Source organism: Canis lupus, chromosome 7 (genome assembly GCF_003254725.2).
Source record: "Canis lupus dingo isolate Sandy chromosome 7, ASM325472v2, whole genome shotgun sequence".
Lineage (NCBI taxonomy): Eukaryota > Metazoa > Chordata > Mammalia > Carnivora > Canidae > Canis > Canis lupus.
This window is the reverse complement of record NC_064249.1, coordinates 54,082,387-54,104,674: the sequence shown is the minus strand read 5'-3', so window position 1 is coordinate 54,104,674 and position 22,288 is coordinate 54,082,387. Positions and strand designations below refer to the sequence as shown.

The window sequence follows — 22,288 nt, the reverse complement described above, 5'->3', positions numbered from 1 at the left end:
GAGAAGGTGTTGATAGTTACAGCAGAGAGGAAAAAAGACCATCAAATAAATAGTGCTAGAATAATTGGTTATCTATAAGGACAATAAATGAAGTTGGACACTTACTGTAGAATAATTGGTTATCTATAAGGACAATAAATGAAGTTGGACACTTACTGTATATCCTAATAAAATCAGTTCCGTAGGATTAAAGACTTAAATATGAAAAGCAAAAATAGAATTCTTTTTGAAGACCACATAGGAGAATATCTTTAGATTTTGGGGTAGGGAAAGATTTCTTAAGGCAGGAAAGATGAAGATGGTGAGGATATGACATACTCTAGAATGTGGCTGCCTGGGACTATAAGTAAGTATACCTTTCCTAGGAAGGAGCTGTAGTCATGTGGAAGTTTTTGTAGGTTTATTAAAAAAATCACAATTCCAATAGAAAAAATTTTAAATATCTGGGGGATAAGACAATTTGTATGAAGAAATATAAATCTGTGGGGAAAATATCCTTTCTAATAACTAGAAAATATAAAATTTTAAATTGTGAGATGCTATTTAACATTATGTATTAGCAAAAATATAAGAAAATCACACCCAAAATTGATAGCATTATAAAGAAGCTGCAGGGAGAAACATATACTATACTTATGTATATGGAAAGCAATAAAGATTAGTGTTAGAGAAAAAAATTATTTCCATTAATTTGGTTAAACCCATTCCTATCTTAAAAGGAAAATACATGTTCACTTAGTATTTTAATAGCAAAAGACTGTGAGGAACACAAATATCTACGAGTTTATTAAGAAAATTATTACCTTAAAATGATTAAATATGTAGTCATTAAAAGTATTATTTTTGGAAACTATAAATATCTGGAGCGTTCTCACATGTGGCAAAGACTTAAAAGTATGAACAAGAAGGGATGGAAGGGTTTTAAGGGTTGTGAGTATAATAAGTAATTATGCTGAGGAGCGCTTGGGTGTCACAGGCGGTTAAGCAGTCTGACTCTTGTGTTCAGCTTGAGTTGTGAGATAGAGCCTAGGATTCCACTCAGCTCAGAGTCCCCTTAAGGTGCTCTCTCCGTTTGCCCCCTTCCTCGCATGTGCGCCTGTTTGCTCTGTCAAATAAATAAATCTTAAAAAAAATTATGCTAACTTAGTAGGTTATAGCAGGAAATTTTCCCACCATCGCTTTTAACATTATAGAATGTATTTTTATTTTAAAAACACTTAGCATATAATTATAATATAGTTATCATGCTGTGCCTCAAAAAGGAAAGTGAAGATTTTTTCATTTGCTTTTATAATTTTAGGAAAACAGTGGTATGTCCTATCATTGATGTGATCAGCGATGATACTTTTGAGTACATGGCAGGCTCTGATATGACCTATGGTGGCTTCAATTGGAAGCTCAATTTCCGCTGGTATCCTGTTCCCCAAAGAGAAATGGACAGAAGGAAAGGTGATCGGACTCTTCCTGTCAGGTAATTAATTTGTCAAACGTTTTCCCTAAAGTGCTATTGACAGGGAATAGTGGAGCTTTGGGAATCATATCAAAAGGATTATTTGTGTATTTTGAGCGACGTGAGGCATTTGTATACATACCATACATATTATTATTTTAAAGATAGCTTTTTCCTCTGATCAATTAATAAAGTAGGGATTTTTCACTTAGATAAATCTAGTGCACCTGAGAAGTGATGGTGACATGTATATGTTCTTTCGTCCCTACATGAAAAACATTTTGCAAATCTGTCAGATTTGTGCTTTCAGTTGTTAAGGATAATAATATTTAACTTTCAGTCCAGCTGTCACTTAATTAATTGTAAGTGTAAGTGTAATGTGAAAATATTACCTAAAAGTGGGTCATAGCACCAAAATACAAGCTTGGAAATTCAGACTTGTACCATCTGGATCGTAGTTACTGACTGATGAGGTTAGAAAAGCTTGTTTCAGATATAAAAATAACCAGAATTGACAGAAGTATAAAAAAAGATTTCTGTGAACACATTCTGACTTTTCCTCTGTTTTATACTTTGTCATCTATAGATTTTTTTCCAAAAGGGATAAGAATCTTTATGCTGTTTAGAACCTTGAAACTGAGAGTATGAGTATCTGAACAGTCCTCAGATTTGTTCGGGCAGCATTTGCCTGCTGCCTCTGTAGTGATGGAGAGCCCTTCAGAGCCAGGCCTTAGCTTTCTCCCATCCCAGGCTTCTCAGGCTTGCTCTTCCTTGAACTCAAGTGCCATTCTGACAAAGCTGAGGAGAATTTCATTAATTCTATGCTGAATCCTTTCCTATAGCAGAGGTACTTTCCCCACTCTTTTGTGACAGTTCAAATAACCATCTAAATCAGGGCTTCCTAAACATTTCAGGGCTACACGTCTTCTCTAGTAGGGGGAAAATGTACATGTGCAAATGGAAGGTTGATTATGTAATTCTAGGAAATGTAAAGATCTCAAAACACAGGTCAAGAAACCCCAGTACTAAGTGGTAACTCTGAGTGTTGGCCTGTTTCTTCTGATTTCTAACATAGTAGACAAATGCTACCACCCTTCCAACAGCATGCAATCTGTATGTTTTAGGGCATGGAATCAGAGGTGACAATTCATCCTAAAAATGTGATCACCATAGTCTCCTCTGTCCCTAGAATTTAATTATTTTCTTTTAGTTAGAGTCCATTTTTCTCCATACTCATCCTTCATGGAAATCAAATTGTTACCTGGTATCCATTTATTCAGTCCTTCTTCATTATCATTTCTCTACTTAATTCCACCTATTTGCACCCACTGTACATCCCTGGGCCATGTTCTGATGAATTGGGCCCCTCTTCTGCAGGGGAAGTACCATTCTTGGTCAGGCAGACAGTCCCCTTAGGAGTATACTAATTGTATTCTTTACTTCATCTCCTTTCCTGAAAGGTTTCTAGTAGGTATAGGAAAAGGTCCTCATTGTTTCATCCTATTTGATCTATCTCTTTGCAATATTGGCTGCATTTTAGAACCTACTGTGTTAGAGTTGCTAACATGAATCTAGTTGGCTATATAGTCAATTAGTTAATATAGTCAGTGTAGTTGTGAGGAACTATGGGAAGGTACCCAGTCAGATGGAGAGAATTATGACATCTAGCTTCAGTTTACAGAGTTTCACATGGAAGTTTAATCAGGACCTGAGGACCAAGAAAGGTACTAAAAACAGGAGAGGTCTTGGGACACGACAGAGAAGGCTGTCAGGGCACAAAGTGTGACAGTGGGTAGGCCTAGCAGTCAGCATGACAGGGGTAGGTCATGTCTGAAGACCAAATAGCACAGCAGAAAAACACAGAAAATCCTTAGGTTTCTGTGAAAGTTTCTGAAGAGTGTAAAAATAAGCATTTACTCTCTATTTATAAAAGGTTAATGAAAATACTTTTAAAAACAAAAACTGAGGACACCTGGGTAGCTCAGTGGTTAAGTTTCTGCCTTCAGCTCAGGGCATGATCCCGAGGTCCTGGGATTGAGTCCTGCATCGGACTCCCCACAGGGAGCCGCCTTCTGCCTCTGCCTCTCTCTCTCTGTGTGTCTCTCATGAATAAATCAAATCTTTAGAAAATAATAAAATAATAAAAATAAAAACTGATTATAAATTTTAAGTTATTAAAATTAACAGTATAGTATTATGATTGAATTGCAGAACACCTACAATGGCAGGAGGCCTTTTTTCAATAGACAGAGATTACTTTCAGGAAATTGGAACATATGATGCTGGAATGGATATTTGGGGAGGAGAGAACCTAGAGATTTCCTTTAGGGTAAGTTCCCTTTGAAAAAAATGATCTTTTAACCTCAAATATAGATATGCTTTAATGATTCATATTATGTATCTCAAAATAAAAATTGAATTTCATATGAATTTTGTCAGACTTCAGAACCTCAGTTCATAAAAAAATTCATGTTTGTATTAAGGGTTCCTTATATACTGTATCTTAAGCAAATAATTCAGTGATCTTAATAGTTAAATTATAAAACTTACACAAGATTCCCTAGTTGTTTTGAATTTCTGTTATTTTCAAGGAAGTAATTCAAGCTCTAAAAATAAAAAACAATATGTAGTTTCTATATGCTACTATGGTACTTGACTGCCAAAAACATAATTTCACTTTCTGTAATATGCTTTGTCCTTCTGTTGTGAAAAGTGTTCTCTTATATAAAACCTGGTCACTTTACTGGCTTTACATTTTTCAATAGAAAAAGGCAAAAGAATTCTGAAATTGCTGCAAGTTAATTTAACCCAATCAACCTTATATAAAACTCTCAAGCATTTCACATTCACTAAAATCAACATGTTAAGTGACACTCTGTATTTCTGAAAATTACCAACTTGACACACATAGCTCATAGTGGAAACCACATTGAACTGCATTGTAATATAACCCAGCTACCTCACTTCATTCCTAGTGGATCAGTTTGCTGTCTTATAAAAGGAGAGATTTGGACTCTAGATCATCTTTGTGGTAAAAGAAGTCTAAGGTGTGTGTGCAGGGAAAAATATTTATTGATGAACTAAATCAACTGAATTAGAAATTTTCTTAGTGGAGCACCTGGGTTGTCCAATCTGTTAAGCATCTGCCTTTGGCTCAGTTCATGATCTTGGGGATCAAAATCCTATCCAGCTGTATCACTTTGTGAATCCGGGAGAACTTTAAAGTAGAGACGCTGAATATTTAACAAAATCAAAACTTCTCAAAATCTGTTTTAATTGTGAATTACAGATTTTTAGCTTACAGAAAAATGCATTTTGAAAGGAGAAGGATAATTTCATTAAACTAAGAATGTAAACCCAAGCATGATGATCTTTCTTTTCCTTTTTTTGGTTTTTATTCTTATGAAGATGACAGCACAGTATGCTGTCACTGTCCCAGGGAATAACTCATGAGAGATCCAGTTTAGATTTCTAGGGTCTGCTTAATGTACAGGCTCTGACAGGTTTGGAAAAGGAGGAACAGATAGGACTCTGGCCAAATACTCCATGGTCAAAAGTTTTTTGACTATAAACCATGCATGTACTACACACAAAATTTAAACTTGTTTTAAAATATAAACAGCTCAAATTTGAACTTAACAATCTTTTTTAAGTGTTGGCCTGCAGTTAGAAAAATATTGTTCAGACCTCTGTTTTTTCTGCATTTAGCCTTTAACCTTTCTTTTCTGAATTTAACCTTCAACTTTAGGTTTGATCAGAACTAAAAATTCAGAAAAGTACAGTTCTAAGGAAGCACTGGCTTTATGACCATATAGCAGGCGCTCAATTGTATGTATGGTCATGATTCAATGAAATTTTAACTGTGTGCATCCATAGATGTGAGCAATTTTTTTAAAGCTATCAGGATCTTATTATGGTCTTCTTTGCTATTGTTTTCAGATTTGGCAATGTGGAGGAACTTTGGAGATTGTCACTTGCTCACATGTTGGACATGTGTTTCGGAAAGCCACACCTTACACATTCCCAGGAGGCACAGGACAAATTATCAATAAAAATAACAGGCGACTTGCAGAAGTGTGGATGGATGAGTTCAAGAATTTCTTCTATATAATTTCTCCAGGTTAGCATTATTTTGCATTAAAAATATAAGACTAGAACTTTCTTATCCTTGGTCTAAATGCATCTGAAAGGTAAGAAGGAGGTTAAAAAAAACTTTGAGAAGAGGCAAAGAACCAACCTCACAGGGTTGTCTTAAAGAATAAATGAAATCACACACAGTGTACAGAGTGCTTAGCACAATGCCCAGTATATTATTAACAATAAGATTTCCAGGCCAGTATTGCAGACATTACCCTCAGCCCAGGTGTTACCAGTGTTCTGTATTTATTTTTAACCTAAATGTAATGTGTAATGTTTATATGAAAATTCAAGTCTCTCAGGGCCAGTGCAGAGCACTGGAGCATGCCTCAAGGGACCTTTGTCCAGGAACCTCTCTGCCATTCACAGTTTTGTGGGAACAGTTGTTCCATTAGCTGTAAGTCTTCCTGACATTGTTAGCATTCCAGCCTCATTTTTTAATTACCACAAAACCAACAAGTCACAGTTCACACATGTCAGTGAGTTGTATGAGAGAAACCTGACCAGAAATAGTTGCTCTGCTTAAAATTTGGGCAGAAGAATCTTGATTCTTGTTTTCGCCTTCACGTACATGAGTTTTCTGATCCTGTAAAAACTTATATTTATGTGTAATAATGCTAGCACTGTATTTCATTCTCACATAAATTTAATTTTTCTTTGAAAAAATAAAACATAAATATATTTCCTTGTTTTAGATTTTGAGCAATGGATTCATGATATCACTTGTGTAGTTATACATCACCAAAATGGTACCACTTTTCCCATTTGCCTGGCTTGTTAAATGCAATATTTAAATAGAAATGTGTTACCTAATAGAACATAAATAATTGAGAGTCAACTTATTTCTTTCAACAGGTGTTACAAAGGTAGATTATGGAGATATATCATCAAGACTTGGTCTAAGACACAAACTACAATGCAAACCTTTCTCTTGGTACCTAGAGAATATTTATCCTGATTCCCAGATTCCACGTCACTATTTCTCTTTGGGAGAGGTAAAATATATAGATTCTGTGCGGTTGTTTATGTTCTCATTCATCAAAAACAATAGACGTTAAACATCCAAGAGAATCCCTTCATATTAAAATTATATAACCTCAAGTGTGAGAAAATTGTCAGTTAAACTATGTCCTCACTTGAAATCTTGTTAATTTTTCATTGTGTTATATTTTATTAAAATAGTAATGCTCCCCCCCCCCCCAACCTTTCAGAGTTGAACTCCTGTTTCAATAGTTTAGTGTCTTCAGGCTTCTTGTTTTAACAGACTGATCCACTTAGTTAAAAGCATATATTCCTAAAGATAATATCCTGGTGTTAATTAACCTAACGAAAGAAGTAAAAATAAATATTAAAGAACTGACAAGGAACGTTGAAAGACCACTTATAATATGTCATAGCAGCAAATGGAATGTGTGGACAGGGCCACAACCAGGCCCCATCCCAGGATTGAATCGTCCTGAACTCAGAAAAAGTTAATCCTCCACTCCATAGGAGGCTGTCACTTCTTCAGTCCTTCCATTCATTCAATAAACATTTGAGTATCTACTATTTATAGTAGAAATAGTAGATACTATTTTAAAATAATAGATACTATTTTACATACAAGGAATATAGTGAATAAAGTGAATAAGTGAATAAGGTGAATATAGGAATATAGTGAATAAAGTCTCTGTTCTTGCAAATCTGCGGAGGAAACCAGGATTTTAAAGTACACGGCATGTTAGGTGGTACTAAGGGCAAGGGGGAATAAGAATGGCTGGTGGGCTTATGTATTGGTGCTGTTTATGTTTGGGTAGTTGAAAAAGGCCCCTGGTAGGAGTTTTGGTTTTTGAGCAGAGATTTAAAGAAAGTGAATGAGCAAGCCATATGAATTCCAGGGGAAAGAGTGGTCTGGGCACAGGGAAAAAGAAATATAAAAGCCCAGGCAGCCTGGGTGGCTCAGCAGTTTAGTGCCACCTTCAGCCCAGGGTGTGATCCTGGAGACCCGGGATCGAGTCCCATGTCAGGCTCCCTGCATGGAGCCTGCTTCTCCCTCTGCCTGTGTCTCTGCCTCTCTCTCTTTGTTTCTCGAATAAATAAATAAAATCTTAAAAAAAAAAAAAAAAAAAGCCCTAAGACGAGAGTGTACTTGCCTCATTCCAGAAACAGCAGAAGCCAGTTGTCTGGAATGGAGTGAACAGGGGGGGGGGGAGGGTAGTAGAAGATAAGGTTGAGATGTACTGAAGGTCAAATCACATAGAGCTGGTTGGCCACAGTCAGCACTCTGGGTTTTATTCTAAGATGGGAAGCCAAAGAGAGACAGGCAAACCTTCATTGGGAAATGATCAAGTTGTCTGCTATTTGAGCAAAATTGTGTGGAGACAAGAGTAGAACTAGGGTATTGGTGAAAGGAAAGGGTTGTGAAGGACCGTGTTAAGATTTTCACTGGAGAAACTAGGACAGGGAAGTTGGCATTATTGAGATGGGAAAGCTTGTGGAGAAGGTACAGGAGGCATTCAACAGTGCAATTTGGGACATGTTAAATTGCATCCAGGTTAAGATACAGGGTAGGTAGTTGCATTTACAAATCTGTAGTCTGGATGAGTTTGAGGATGGAGATCTAAAATTAAGGATTGTCAATATATCGGTAGTTTTTAGAACAAAACTGCATAAGATCACCTTGGGGAGAGCAAGTGTAGTTGGAGAAGAGGGAGGACTGAGGACCAAGCCATAGGAAACTCTACAATTTAGAGATCATGTAAAAAGAGAGAATTAGCCAAAAAGATTTAGAAAGAGTGACCACTGAAATAGGAGAACCAAGAGAGTGGTGTCCCGAAGACTAAGTGAAGCATGTATTTCAGGAAAGAGGAAGTGGTTGACTGTTGAGTAAGACTAGTACAGAGAAGTGGCCATTGGACTGGCAAGGGAGAAGTAGAAGGTGGACTCCTTCTCACTGTGTCAAAAGGGTTCCCATGGCGATTGGTAGGGAGAAAATCCCCGATGGCTTCAAAGAAGAAGAGGAAGTGGAGATCATGAGCAAGGGCAAGTCTTGCAAGAAATTTTGTTGTAAAGTAGAGCAGAGAAATGGTCAGTAGCTGAAGGGGAATGAATATGGAGTTAAGGGTTTTTTTCATTTGCTAAAAAAGAACTATTGACTGCTGGAGTCATGTTTAGTAGGTGGTCATGAGAAGGAAGGCTGAGAAGGCATGGAATCTGTGGAAATAGGAAGGAAGGTGGAGGGAGTTGGTGATATGTGTGAGGTCAGTTGTTGATTTGAGGGTAGAAGCAGTTTGTGGTGGAAATGTGAGGAAATTCTCTGATTCTTCTGTTTCCTTATTGAACAAAAGATCATCAGTTCAGAGTGAAGAGGAGGGTATTGATGTTGAGGGTTTGGGGATCGAGAAGAGAAACAAAGTAGAGTATCAGAGAACAAATAACATCACAGAGGGGAGCCTAATGGCTGATGGTAGTGAGTTGGAGTGAAACCATTCAGCCCATGCCAGGGTGAGCACAGGCTACCATTTGTCCTTAGTAGTTACTGAGGCTACTTCAGGTTTGACTTGTGCTCCTCTGAACTTTGTTGTGACTTAAGAAATTCATCCTCACACAGGTAAGGAGTATGCTGAGTTTTCTGCTTCATTAATGAGACTCTGTTCCCTTTGCTATACCCTCATTACATTCAAGGAAGGCCCAGAGTAGGGGATGTACCTATAGTACATATAGGCAGTTGCTCTTATAACTTGCCTTTGGTTTTTTTTGTTTGTTTGTTTGTTTGTTTTCATTTAAATTTTACTTAGTTAACCTACAGTGCGATATTGGTTTCTGGAGTAGAATTCAGTGATTCATCACTTAAATACAACACCCAGTGCTCATCACAGCAAGTGCCCTCCTTATTTAACCCAACTCCGACCTACTTCCCTTCCTGCAACCTTCAGTTTGTTCTCTACCATTAAGAGTCTCTTACGGTTTCACTCTCCTTCCCCCCACCCTTCCCATACTGTTCATCTGTTTTGTTTCTTAAATTCCGCATGAGTGAGATCCTTTGGAATTTGTCTTTTCCTGACTTATTTCACTTAGCATAATACATTCTAACTCCATCCACATTGTGGCAAGTGGCAAGATTTCTTTTCTTTTCTTTTTTCTTTTTTCTTTTCATTCTTTTCCTTTTTTTCTTTTCTTTTCTTTCTTTTTGATGGCTGATATTCCTTTTTTTTTTTTTTTTTTTTTTTTAAATACATACACATGGGATCCCTGGGTGGGTGGCTCAGCAGTTTAGCCCCTGCCTTTGGCCCAGGGTGTGATCCTGGAGTCCCGGGATCAAGTCCCACGTCAGGCTCTCTGCATGGAGCCTGCTTCTCCCTCTGCCTGTGTCTCTGCCTCTCTCTCTCTCTCTCTCTCTCTGTCTCTCATGAATAAATTAAATAAAATCTTTTTAAATAAATAAATAAACACACACACACACCACATCTTTATCCATTCATCAGCTAATGGACATTTGGTATTTGGGCTCTCTCGATAGTTTGGCTTTTGTTGATGATGCTGTTGTAAACACCAGGGTACATGTACCCCTTCAAATCTGTATTTTTGTATCCTTTGGGTAAATACCTGGTAGTGCAATTTCTGGATCATAAGATAGGTCTGTTTTTTTAACTTTTTGAGTAACCTCCAAACTGTTCTCCAGAATGGCTCTATCAGTTTGCATTCCTACCAACAGTGCAAGAGGTCTCCCCTCTCTCCACATCCTTGGAAACACCTGTTGTTTCACGTGTCGGTGATTTTAGCCATTCTGATGGGTGCGAGGTGATATCGTGGTTTTGTTATATCTCACTGATGATGAGTAATATTTGGGGATCTTTTCATAAGTCAGCCATTTGGATGTCTTTGGAAAAGTGATTGTTCATGTTTTCTGCCCATTTCTTAACTGGATTATTTGTTTTTGGGTGATGAGTTGATAAGTTCTTTATAGACTTTGGACACTAACTCATTATCAGATATGTCATTTGCAAATATCTTCTCCCATTCTGTAGGTTGCCTTTTAATTGTGTTGATTGTTCCTTTGCTGTGCAGAAGCCTTTTATCTTCAGGAAGTCCCAATAGTTTTTCTTTTGTTTCCCTTCCCTCTGGTGCCATGTCTAGTAAGTTGCTGCGGCCAGTGTCAGGGAGGTTTTTGTCTGTTGTCTCCTCTAGGATTTTGATGATTTGCTGTCTCACATTTAGGTCTTTCATCTATTTTGAATTTATTTTTGAGTGTAGTATAAGAAAGTGATCTAGTTTATTCTTCTGCATATGGCTACCCAATTCTCCCAGCTCCATTTATTGAAAAGATGTCTTTTTTCCATTGGATGTTCTTTCCTGCTTTGTCAAAGATTTGTTGACCATAGAGTTGTGAGTATAACTTGCCTTTAGAATAGAGAATGAGTTGCTTGTTTCCCTTGAATTGACCCAATTTTGGATAACACCTAGGCATTGTTCACTGAGCCAAAATACAGGCATATTACAAAGAACCACTTGTCTAGCCCACAATGATGATTGCCAAGGCAAGTTTGTTCTTTACCTACCTCTTGCCAGCTGGCTTTCTATAAAAGGAACAGATTTTACTGTCCATGGCCTGCTTGTCACTGCCTTTTTAACGAAGCAGATGGTCTTAAGCTTGTTTGCCCTTAGAATCAGGCCACCCTATGCAGATTAAAGCTCTAACTTCAGGGAAAGGGGTCGTTCTTAATCACCCACCCTAGTGCCGCTGGGGGTCTCATGCTGGGATCATAGCTCTACCTGTGTGAGCTTTACTTTGCTAAAAACTGGAATTTAGCCTTTTGGGGGTCTTTTCTTATACTTCAAAGGGTCTAGAGCAGCCTGAAATCATAGGATTTTAGAGTAGAAAGGGGAATGAGAGGTACAAATTTAGAGTCTCTGCCTTCACTAAGTATGACCCTTATAGCCCCTGTAGGACCTGGAACTGAGTAAATGTGTTTCATTGTGTTATCTAATAGCAGTTAATCGAGGAGATATACTCTAAGCAACAACCACAGAAAGCAAATAAGTTAGAGCTTTGACAGTTTAGCCAGTCTTATGGATTATAACCAATTATAACCAATGCTTCTCTAGGCAGATCTAATAGCCCTAAGATTTAATGAGTATGAACTCTATGTCAAGTGCTGGTCTGAGTGCTTTTACAAACGTTAATTCATTTTATTCTTCTATCAACTCTATAAGATATAGGTGCTCTTATCCCCACTTGACAGTAAATTGAGGCATAAGTAAATGGTTTAAACAGCATCCTCAGGTCACAGCCACAAAATGGAAGAGGCAGAATTTGAACATAGGCACTATGGCCTGAGAGCTTGTGTTCTTAACCATTAATACCGATACTCTTTGTCATATCCAACCAATATTTCTCTTATGGCAGAGAGGGAAAGAAGTGAATTCATAGATTCCAAAAATCCTTTAATTGTCTTCATTGTTCCACCTAGTGGAGATACCAAGACTATGAAGGAGACTTAGAGCAGACACTAAGAAACCTAGGCTCTGGGTTCCTGCCTGTTTCCCAGGAATGAGTGTGTTCACAGTTATTTTCAGCTTCCAAGGTCAAAAATAATATTGTAGCGATAGCCATGTACACCTAAGTTGTTACTTCAGAAAGGGGTTGAAGAGTTGCTAAATCTTTGGATAAGGAACAAAAGCTGATACTTATCATGGTCCTACTATGAGTCAGTTTCTGCTAGTCTTCTATGTGTGTTACCACATTGAGAGCTCTCAGCAAACCTGAGAGAGGTTGTTACCCCTGTTACATAGATGAAAAAATGAGGTTCTTACAGCTGGCTTTCCCAGTTACTGTGTTCTAAAGAATGCTGAGGTCTAATGTCCTTCAAAGTGCTCCATTAGAAAGCTGGGGATGGCAGGGAGGATGGAGTAGATTTGTGGCCAGAAACGTTTGGGAAATGCTGCTTTTCTATATCTTACGTCCTTCCCTACCACCAGTCTCCACCCCTACCAAGAGTCACAGTATATTAAAAGGCTTTGAGAAGTCCTTCAGTAAAGAAACCTATTTAAATTTGTTTTACCCGCTATTTGTAAAACATATTTGATCATAAAACTGCCACATAGTGGCACATGTGTCAACACTTGGCTGGATAATTTTGTTCAGATCATGGTTCTGGGAATCACTGTCTTAGAGTACAGTTACAGTCTGGTTACAGTCACAGTCTAATGGCCTGTAATGCTAGAGTAGGGACTGAAGCCCAGGTCTGCATATCACCATACCCTAAGCTTTCACTCCCACCCAACCTGCCTTCACATAACTCAAAAGTGCAGCCCTTCCCCCCGACCACCATAGTTCAGATATTGATTGCTATGATCTAAATGGAAGCCTTCCTATTTCCTCACCTCTTGGCATTGCCTCACTTATACAGGGTGCACGTGACCATTTGGGTTTGGCTCATTGGCAAGCCTAGCTCTTTAAGGAAAGACCTAAACAAATCCTATAAAAAGGACCATTAGCGGGGCATCTGGGTGGTTCAGTGGTTGAGTGTCTGCCTTCAGCTCAAGTCGTGATCCCGGGGTCCTGGGATCGGTCTCCCTGTGGGGAGCCTGCTTCTCCCTCTGCCTATGTCTCTGCCTTTCTCTCTGTATTTCTCATGAATAAATAAATAAAATCTTAAAAAAAAAAAAAGGACCATTAGCCTACTAACTTTCCCCTTTGAAATAATATAGATCCCCTAAGATTTCTACTAATTCGAGAAAGTATGAACCAGGTGTGGGCACTTCCATGTGCCTTTCACAGAGGGCTGAGGGCATGATAACTTGGCTTCATTAACATGTGCATATTGTTTCCAGTCATTGACAAGTTGTCCCTCTCAAACAGTGTAAGACTTTATATCCTATATGTTAGCATCTAGTCTTGCACATCCAGTTTGGTAGCTGCTTGCACATGTGGCTGTATTTAAATGAATGAAAATTAAAATTTGAAAGTCATTTCCTCAGTTACATTAGCCACATATTTAGTGCTCAATAACAAGAAATAGGGGATCCCTAGGTGGCGCAGCGGTTTAGCGCCTGTCTTTGGCCCAGGGCGCGATCCTGGAGACCCGGGATCGAATCCCATATCGGGCTCCCGGTGCATGGAGCCTGCTCCTCCCTCTGCCTGTGTCTCTGCCTCTCTCTCTGTGTGTGTGTGACTATCATAAATAAATAAAAATAAAAATAAAACAAGAAATAATAATAATTATTATTATTAATAAAGTACTCCATAGCCACACATGGCTGGTACCTACCATATTGTATGGCACAAGTATAGAACATTTCCATGTGATGAAAGTCCTACTAGATGGTGCTGGAGACATTAACATGAATAGCCAACACAAGAGGTTGTCTATCTTGCTTAGAACCATTCCACACATTTCTTGCTGCCCATACCCTAAGTTGAGGTATCCACATTTGCTTGTCAAACCCAGTGTTTTAAAAACTTGTAATTGGGGGATCCCTGAGTGGCTCAGCAGTTGAGCATCTGCCTTCGGCCCAGGGCGTGATCCTGGGGTCCCGGGATTGAATCCCACATGGGGCTCCCTGCATGGAGCCTGCTTCTCCCTCTGCCTGTGTCTCTGCCTGTGTCTCGCTCTGTCATGAATAAATAAATCAAATCATAAGTAAATAAATAAATAAATAATAAAATAAATAATAAAATAAAAACTTGTAATTACTGAATGCCCTCTATAATTGTCTTTACTCTCAAATAATTTAGGTACATCCTAAAACAACTTTCATAGGGACGTACTATATCAAATTCCCAAACCATCCTGTTAGTTATTTTCCTGTTTGGTGAAGGAGGACCTCAGGATCATATTTATGTTTAGGATTATCTACTCCTATAATGAAAAGCTCCCTTCTTTCCCTACATCATGTCTTTTACTTGAAGGGTCCCTGATAATGTAGAATCTCAGTTGCGTTAGACATCCCAATGATTACCAAATATCTTACCCAATAAAAGGACATCTCTTACTTCTCTCTCCAAGATAGTCATCAAGATAGAACTTGGAATGTGAGTAAACTAGAAGGAAAGACAGTGCAGTAAGGCCCCTGAGCAATCTGTCAGCCTCTACTGTGCATATGTATATAGTGGAAAGTTCAGATTGACTTTAATGTGCATAATTATTTGCATGTATGTCCATCTAGTTTACCTCTAACATCTTCTGTTTTCATTATTGTCCCATAGATAAGAAATGTGGAAACAAATCAATGTCTAGATAACATGGCTAGAAAAGAGAATGAAAAAGTTGGAATTTTTAACTGTCACGGTATGGGAGGTAACCAGGTGAGTATTTTAGTAAAGTTTTAAAAGATTAATTTTTGGATTTGTTTTAATCTTCTGCCCCTTTTATCTCATTACATCATTCAGGAAATATTTTCCTACCTATGAAGAGACAATAGTAAAGACCTTTTAGGAGAAGGGAGTCTTCCATCTAATGATTATTTTTAAATGAAACATTTATAAAAGGCCCCTTGTGTGAATTGTATTTACATTACTGTGCATGAGATTTATTTTGCCCTTTTTAGTCAAACAGATGGCAGCCCTTGACAATACAATCAGTGTATAAAAAGAACTCTAGGTCATTTTTTCTTTGCTCTTTACAAAATTAGTGGTAGCTTTTCTGAGTCATTTATTGTCCTAATATTAAGTTCAAAAGATCACATATCTTGAGATACTTGTGTTTTCTCTTACGGTCTATTGGCTACTTTGTTTTACTGTTAAAACTTGTATATGTGCTTTTTTTTTTTCTTCCAGGTTTTCTCTTATACTGCCAACAAAGAAATTAGAACAGATGACCTTTGCTTGGATGTCTCCAAACTTAATGGCCCAGTCACAATGCTCAAATGCCACCACCTAAAAGGCAATCAACTTTGGGAGTATGATCCAGTGGTAAGTTATTCAGTTGCATATAAGAATGAAATAATGTGTATTTTGTAGCTAAAAGAATGAATTCTTGTAGAGTTAGTTTGAATATAGATCAAATTGTTCTTACACTCTAAAAATTGACAGATGGAAAAAACAACATAAGTAAACTAAACCTGTTTTAATCTCTCCAATAATTAATCTTTTCTCCAGGCCCTGAGTTCTTGTTGCCACTATAGCCACTCTTTTCTCCGTATGTCCTCAAGTTTATTAATCTCATATGGGGAAATGGGGCCATTAAGTAGGCTGTTTAAATTACTGAATTAAGTAAACACTTAGATAAGGGGCACTAGGGTGGCTCAGGTCATGATCTCAGAGTCCTGGGATTGAGCCCTGCATTGGGGAGCTTGCTTCTCCCTCTTCCTCTGCCTGCCGCTCTGCTCCCCCTGCTTGTGCTTTCTCAGTCGAATGAATGAATAATAAATCAGTAAATTTTTAAACACTTAGATAAAAGGTGATCTTTAAATAATGAAATTCTCTGGCTCCTGATGATTTTTCTGTGACATATTACAAAAGTTTTTATATTTTTTATTTATTTTTGTTTTCCTCTCGAACCTTTCCATCTCCTTATGCACTGTATGTTGTACTCAAATAGAGATGCTTAAAAGGCCAATCAAAGCATTCCCAGCAAGTCTCTCTCTGTGTCTTATATCTGGCTAACCTCCTAACACCAGAGTCTTCAGTAGTCGCTCTTTTTCCTCTGCAAATGCATTAATTTTCTTTTTCATGTCAGGAAAGACTTCTTACTTTACTTTCTGCATACCATCATGTATTATATGACAGCAAGTGAGTGGCTGACATGCCTGCCTCTGGTTCTCCAACCTAAGCTCCTGCCTCAGCCTGACACTCAGAAAGCAGTTCCTGGATGCAGAAGCCAGGACCATTCCTGTCTTTTTCCTTAACTTCTTTTTTAGTGTTTGCTGTTGCTAAACAGATGATATTTTAAAATTCCTTTTTATCCATTGGCTTGAGATGCACTACTGCTTAATTTCTTCTCTTAGCTTTCCTCTCTCTCTCTTTCATCTGCTTGGATCACTCTGCTTCTTCATTTTGCCTCTCCCATAGATGTATGTGAAGTCCTGACTTCAGCTGTCTTTCTTCCCTGTACTGTATCACACAAACCCTGGTCTACTTTCATCATCAGCCCTGCTGTTCCCAGAACATACCCTCTACTTCTGCACCTACACTGAAGATCATACAGTTCCCTTTGCCCCTTCTTGAGGCACTGCCCAGCTTTGACAGTACCTCCCTGGATCCCAGCCAGCAGTCAGCTCCCTCTCCTAGTTGTAGTCCACTCTGACCTGTCGCCTCAGCTGTTTTGTACTTGTTTATCAGTCTTTTCTGCACTATTACACTATTAGCTCCTAGAAGCCAGAGATTGTGCTTTATAAATCCCAGGTCTCCCTCCACAGTGCCCAACTATAGTGAAATATTAAATATAACAGTAGCTCAGTTAATAGGACTATTAGAAATGGCTTGAATCCTCTATTCTGGGGTTTTTTTGTGGCACATACTGGTGCTGTTTGGGTATAGCTGCCCCAAGCACTGTAGGATGTATAGCATTTCTGACTTGAGACACTAAATGCCAGTAGTATTTAGAATCCCACGGTTATTTTAAAAATGAGGTGTGCCTGGGTGGCTCAGTCAGGTGAGTGTCCGACTCTTGATTGCAGCTCAAGTCATGATCTCAGGGTCATGAAATCAAGTTCTGTGGCAGACTCCATGGTCAGTGGGGAGTCCTGCTTGCAACTCTCTCCTTTGCTCATGCTTTTTCTAAAATAAATCTTTTAAATAAAAGAAATTCAAGGGATGCCCGGGTAGCTCAGTCGTTGAGCGTCTGGCTTTGGCTCAGGGTGTGGTCCCCGGGGTCCTGGGATCGAGTCCCACATCAGGCTTCCACGGGGAGCCTGCTTCTCCTTCTGCCTCTCTCATGAATAAATAAAAGCTTTTTAAAAATTTTCTGAAAGCCTCCCAATTATATATGTTCAATGAAAAGTGATAAAATGTTCATTAGGAAACCTGTTTGTAGTGGCTTAAACGAATAGGGACTTGGTAAGTCTGGAGGTAGGTCGCTTCTGGTATAGAGATTAAGTGGCACAGTGATATTGGGATAATTTTGCTGCATATTCTTGGCCTTTTTTGTGTGGCCACAAATGGCTGCTGCTCTCACCCCCATATCCCAACTCAAGGGAGGAGCAAGGGAAGAAGGGATATCACACTACTCCATGTTTTGCTCTTTATCAGGAAAGCCAGAGCTTTTCCTGGAACCCCCTCTGCAGACTTTGCTATGTCTTATGGGCCAGAACTTCATCCCATTGTGACACCTCCCCTTCCCACCCCAAGCTGAAAGGGAGGCTGATTAAACAGACAGGAGATGGGAATGGCTAGTGGTAGCCTGCGTATGATCTACACAGCCTGCTGCACCTGTTACTCCTAAAGTCAATATGTGGTTAGAAATTTAAGGAGCTAAAGTAAGTGTATGGGATTTAGAAAGAACCAGTTGTGAGTGTAAAGTTTTAAAACTTCTGGAGCCCTTTCATGGTATCTTTTCTGAGATAAAATTTTAGTTTGCAGGCTGGGTTGTACCAAAAGCAGATCTAAGATAAAGTTTAGTGTTCACAATGTTTATTAGAGAGCACCCTTTGCATCAATACCTGGGAGAAGAAAAGGGAGAAGACAGCGTTGGATAAAGGGGGGAGTCACACCACGATGCAGGTCCCACAGCCTGAGCCAGCTGCATAGAGAGCTCTGGAAGAGCCTGTCAGCATTGTCCTTCCTCCACCAGTCAAAAACACAGGATCTGGAGGGGAAAAGAAAAAAAAAAAATCTAACTTAAATAAATTACTGACATGAGGGGATCCCTGGTTGCTCAGTGGTTTAGCACGCCTGCCTTTGGCCCAGGGCGCCATCCTGGAGTCCCGGGAACGAGTCCCACGTCGGGCTCCCAACATGGAGCCTGCTTCTCCCTCTGCCTGTGTCTCTGCCTCTCTATGTCTATCATGAATAAATAAAAAATAAAATATTTTTAAAAAATTACATGAATATTTTAAGTAAACTCTCTCTCCATCCAACATGGGGCTCAAACTCACAACCCTGAGGACAAGAGTCACATGCTCTCCTGACTGAGCCAGACAGGTGCCCCTTTATGTCAGTAATTTATAAACCTAAAATCATAGGTTCCAAAGGAACCCCAGAAGTAGAATGCAGGGCCTTTTATACGTGTAGAGACATGGAACTTATCCAAGGTCATGGGGCCAGTCATGTGATATAACCATGTCTCAGACAGACCTGGAACCCTAGATCCAGGACTCTTTGCACAGTATGATACTAGCTTTGATTCTGTTTGTATTCTTAAAATTTTAAGTCTTATTTATATTCTTTATTGCATGCAATTTATGACACCAGGACACTCGTAGCTGTCCTTTCTAAAATAATTTCTAGATGCAGCTGGGCCAAAATCTGTATTTTAAGGGCAAGGGCCAGCAAATTATCTTTTCTAGTTGACACGTAGATTTTATTCAATGATGGTGACAGCTTTTATCCTCTCCTTCAGAGGTTACAATTAGCTGTCACCTATTAATCCAGTTGCCTTCATCAAGCTTTTTCTGATGGAAACTAGTCAGTGCTAACTGGGTCCTCTTCTGAGTGACAACAGTCCCCTTGAAAATGGTGTGTTCCAGATAAAATAATTACATTAAAATAGAGGGATGAGTAAGAGTCAGATACATGTGTGTTAGTAGACATTTCACATTTCCTTATAGTTGTCCTCATTTACAGGATAATGCTTAACTTACATTCCTACATGGCTGCTTTGGAGACCAGCATGCAGTAACAGACACACAAACTGACCTACACTAATCACTCTGGTGACACTTCTCTGTCCTGACTTTTTGAAAAAACTCTAAAAATCAGTGCATCAAGTCTGGAGTGCAACCAAGTACATAGAAAGTTATATAACTATATCTCCCAGCCTTTTATTATGGGCTGCTTTACCAATCTTCTGATCTCTTAAGTTTTGAGTCTTCAGAAGGACATGAGTTTCTTAGAACCACAGAATTAATTTGAACAGCCCTATCACAGGGAAATGAAGCAATTTTGAAATAGCTTTTTGAAAATAGGTTGAGGATCCTAAATTAGGAACCTCTAATCTGATCTTTTTAGGAAGCTCAAGCACAAAAAGTGAAATTTCTCAGTGTTACAGAGCTTGGGCAGAATTGGGACTTAGCATTTTGGTCATCTTACTTCAAGTATAACCCACAGTACCCCAGTGCCTTTCTCCCTCCCATATAGCTCTTCTAGCAGCCTCATGTAGACACTTCAGTAGTCACCAAAAATGATGGTTGAGATGTTTGATGGTTGATGTTTTATTTTTCATGTTCATGTTAAGATTTCTTTTCTGTCAACTTTCAGAAATTAACCCTGCAGCATGTGAACAGTAATCAGTGCCTGGATAAAGCCACAGAGGAGGATAGCCAGGTGCCCAGCATAAGAGACTGCAATGGAAGCCGGTCCCAGCAGTGGCTTCTTCGAAATGTCACCCTTCCAGAAATATTCTGAGACCAAATTTACAAAAAAAAAAAAAAAGAAAGAAAGAAAAAAAAAAAAAAAGGATTGACTGGGCTACCTCAGCATACATTTCTGCCACATTCTTAAGTAGCAAAAAAGGAAAAGTGCTTTCCTCCTGCGGGGATGTAAGGTTTATCAGCCATTAAAACTTAGACTCCTCTCGCTTTTCACTAGCTGTGAACCAGCCTTCTTGTCCAAGGACGTGAAACTACATAGTAGCAAGACTGTGCACACTGATGTTTACAAGATCGAAAGAGTCTTTCATCAAGAATCATTGTAAAGAATATTCAGACCATGAAGCAATCAACAAAATGTGCTTTCCGAAGAGCTGCACCTTCTACGGTTTGCTTGCACATCAGTAACTTCTGCTGAATGTGCTGTCATAATGAAGAGATTTCCAAGATTTTTTTCTGATTAGAACTGGTAACCAGTATATTAAATATTGATATAAAAATAAGTGAAAAAGAACTGGAACCAGTTTCAGAATCATGAAAACAACATTTTTACAATTTAAGAAGAAACTATATTAAACAGGGTTTAAAAGGAAATTAGAACTATGAGAAGTACAATTTGTTATAGTATAGTATCAAATTTCTATATAGATTTTATACCTCAGTGGGGAAAAAAAAGAACTGATTCCAATGACATTCATTTTCATCTGTGATAGTCATGGATGCTTTTTTTTTTTTTTTCCTTGGGGTGCTGAAATTGAGCTGAAAAAAAATGGCTCTTTGAACGTAGTTTTTAATTGCTTTCAATTTTTTTATTTGGTTTTATGGGCTGTTGGAATTGTAATTTTTAATTGCCTTCAAAGAATGAAGATTTAAAATAATGTCTGGGCTCACTGAACACGTAAGATGTCTCAGTTGCTCTTGGGTCAACTGGCTTATAGACTTTCACACACACAAATTTCTTAATAGATTTTGAACTTCTTAACTTGATTCAGCTGATTATGCTTAATACCCAAGATTCATACTACTGTACTACAGATTTATTTTCACAGCAATAAATCTTCAGTTCTTTATGCTTCCACTCAACAAAAGGCCTGCAGAAGTGATTATTTGGGTATTTAGAGAGGATACATTTGATGGTTTTTTGGAAAACTTTTTTCACTCCACACTCAGATGTGCTTTATTGTCAAGTGCATATTTAGATTAGGTTCTTGAATTGTAATGGTGATTTCCTGCATTTAAAAATAAAATTTGACTGAAAATGTTTGACATTTTTTAAATGAGTTAACCAAAGAAGTGCAGCTACTATTCCATATTAGTCCTGCATTTCTCTCTAAATTCCATTTAAGTTAAATGTTTTCTTTTTCTGATTTTTAATACCACAGAATAACTTCAGAATTAAAAGTTGAATATAACAATTAGGGTTTTAATTTCATAGAAAATCTGACATTTTTCCTGATATGTAAAGCAGTCCATTGGCAAAAGTGTGTGTATTTTCCTTCTTATTTGTAAGATTATATTTAGTGACTTTTTTTTCTTTGATTATCAAAGACTCACTGCAGGCAGTGCTATTTCTTGTGCCTAAGAATGTTTCTGAACATTGTATCACTAATGCTACTTGCAAAGTTGAGTGTACAGAAAATTTCTTGTTAATATCAAGCACATGTGGATGCTCTAGGGTGAGACTGTAGTACAGAATGCGTAATTTTTGTCCCCAGGAAATTTGCAGTGAAGCAGGTGCTGGATGGGTCCCCTCCCCCCCCTCCATGAGCTCTGTTAATTCTGTCTTCAGTAGGCCTAATGTTTGAATAAACCAGATGTCTAATAAATTATTTTCATGCTCAGAATTTCAGGTTTTTGTACTCTAGTATAGCTTGGTCTTATTTCTTATTGTAAGAAAGCTTAATAGCAATGTGATTTAAGGTTTTGTTTTGTTTTTTTTTTTTTAAGAGGGGGATATGAGTGATTTAATTCATGGGTACTTTTAGAACCTGATAGATAATCCCATTGCCTTTATTTTTCTAATTAAAGAATTCCTAAATACTTTGAAAATATAAAATATTCCTGAATAGTTGTGCCTTATATTCGTTTTATTTGAAGTTAAAAACGGATCCCTATTCCTTATAGCCATTTGTAGATCAGGCAATATGCTAATCACTGTAAGTCAAATTGGAAAGAAAAGAATGAATCAAGAAGAAAGCTAAGGATGAAGATATTATTGGACCAGTGAAGAATTCATAAATGTGACAAGGATAATCT

At 38.1% G+C, this 22,288-nt stretch overlaps 1 protein-coding gene across 3 annotated transcripts in view; it reads left to right on the top strand.

Moving 5' to 3' along the window:
- The window catches only part of GALNT1 (polypeptide N-acetylgalactosaminyltransferase 1), a 122,592-nt gene extending 100,716 nt beyond the window's left edge, over positions 1-21,876 (top strand). For all 3 annotated transcript variants that reach the window (XM_049112747.1, XM_035718930.2, XM_035718931.2), the window contains 7 exons: positions 1,301-1,471; positions 3,662-3,779; positions 5,390-5,570; positions 6,443-6,582; positions 14,775-14,873; positions 15,345-15,479; positions 19,923-21,876. In XM_049112747.1, the coding sequence (XP_048968704.1) occupies positions 1,301-1,471; positions 3,662-3,779; positions 5,390-5,570; positions 6,443-6,582; positions 14,775-14,873; positions 15,345-15,479; positions 19,923-20,069 (991 nt within the window). In that variant the 3' untranslated portion in view covers positions 20,070-21,876. The remainder of the gene's footprint in view (positions 1-1,300; positions 1,472-3,661; positions 3,780-5,389; positions 5,571-6,442; positions 6,583-14,774; positions 14,874-15,344; positions 15,480-19,922) is intronic.
- The last annotated feature ends 412 nt before the right edge of the window (positions 21,877-22,288 follow it).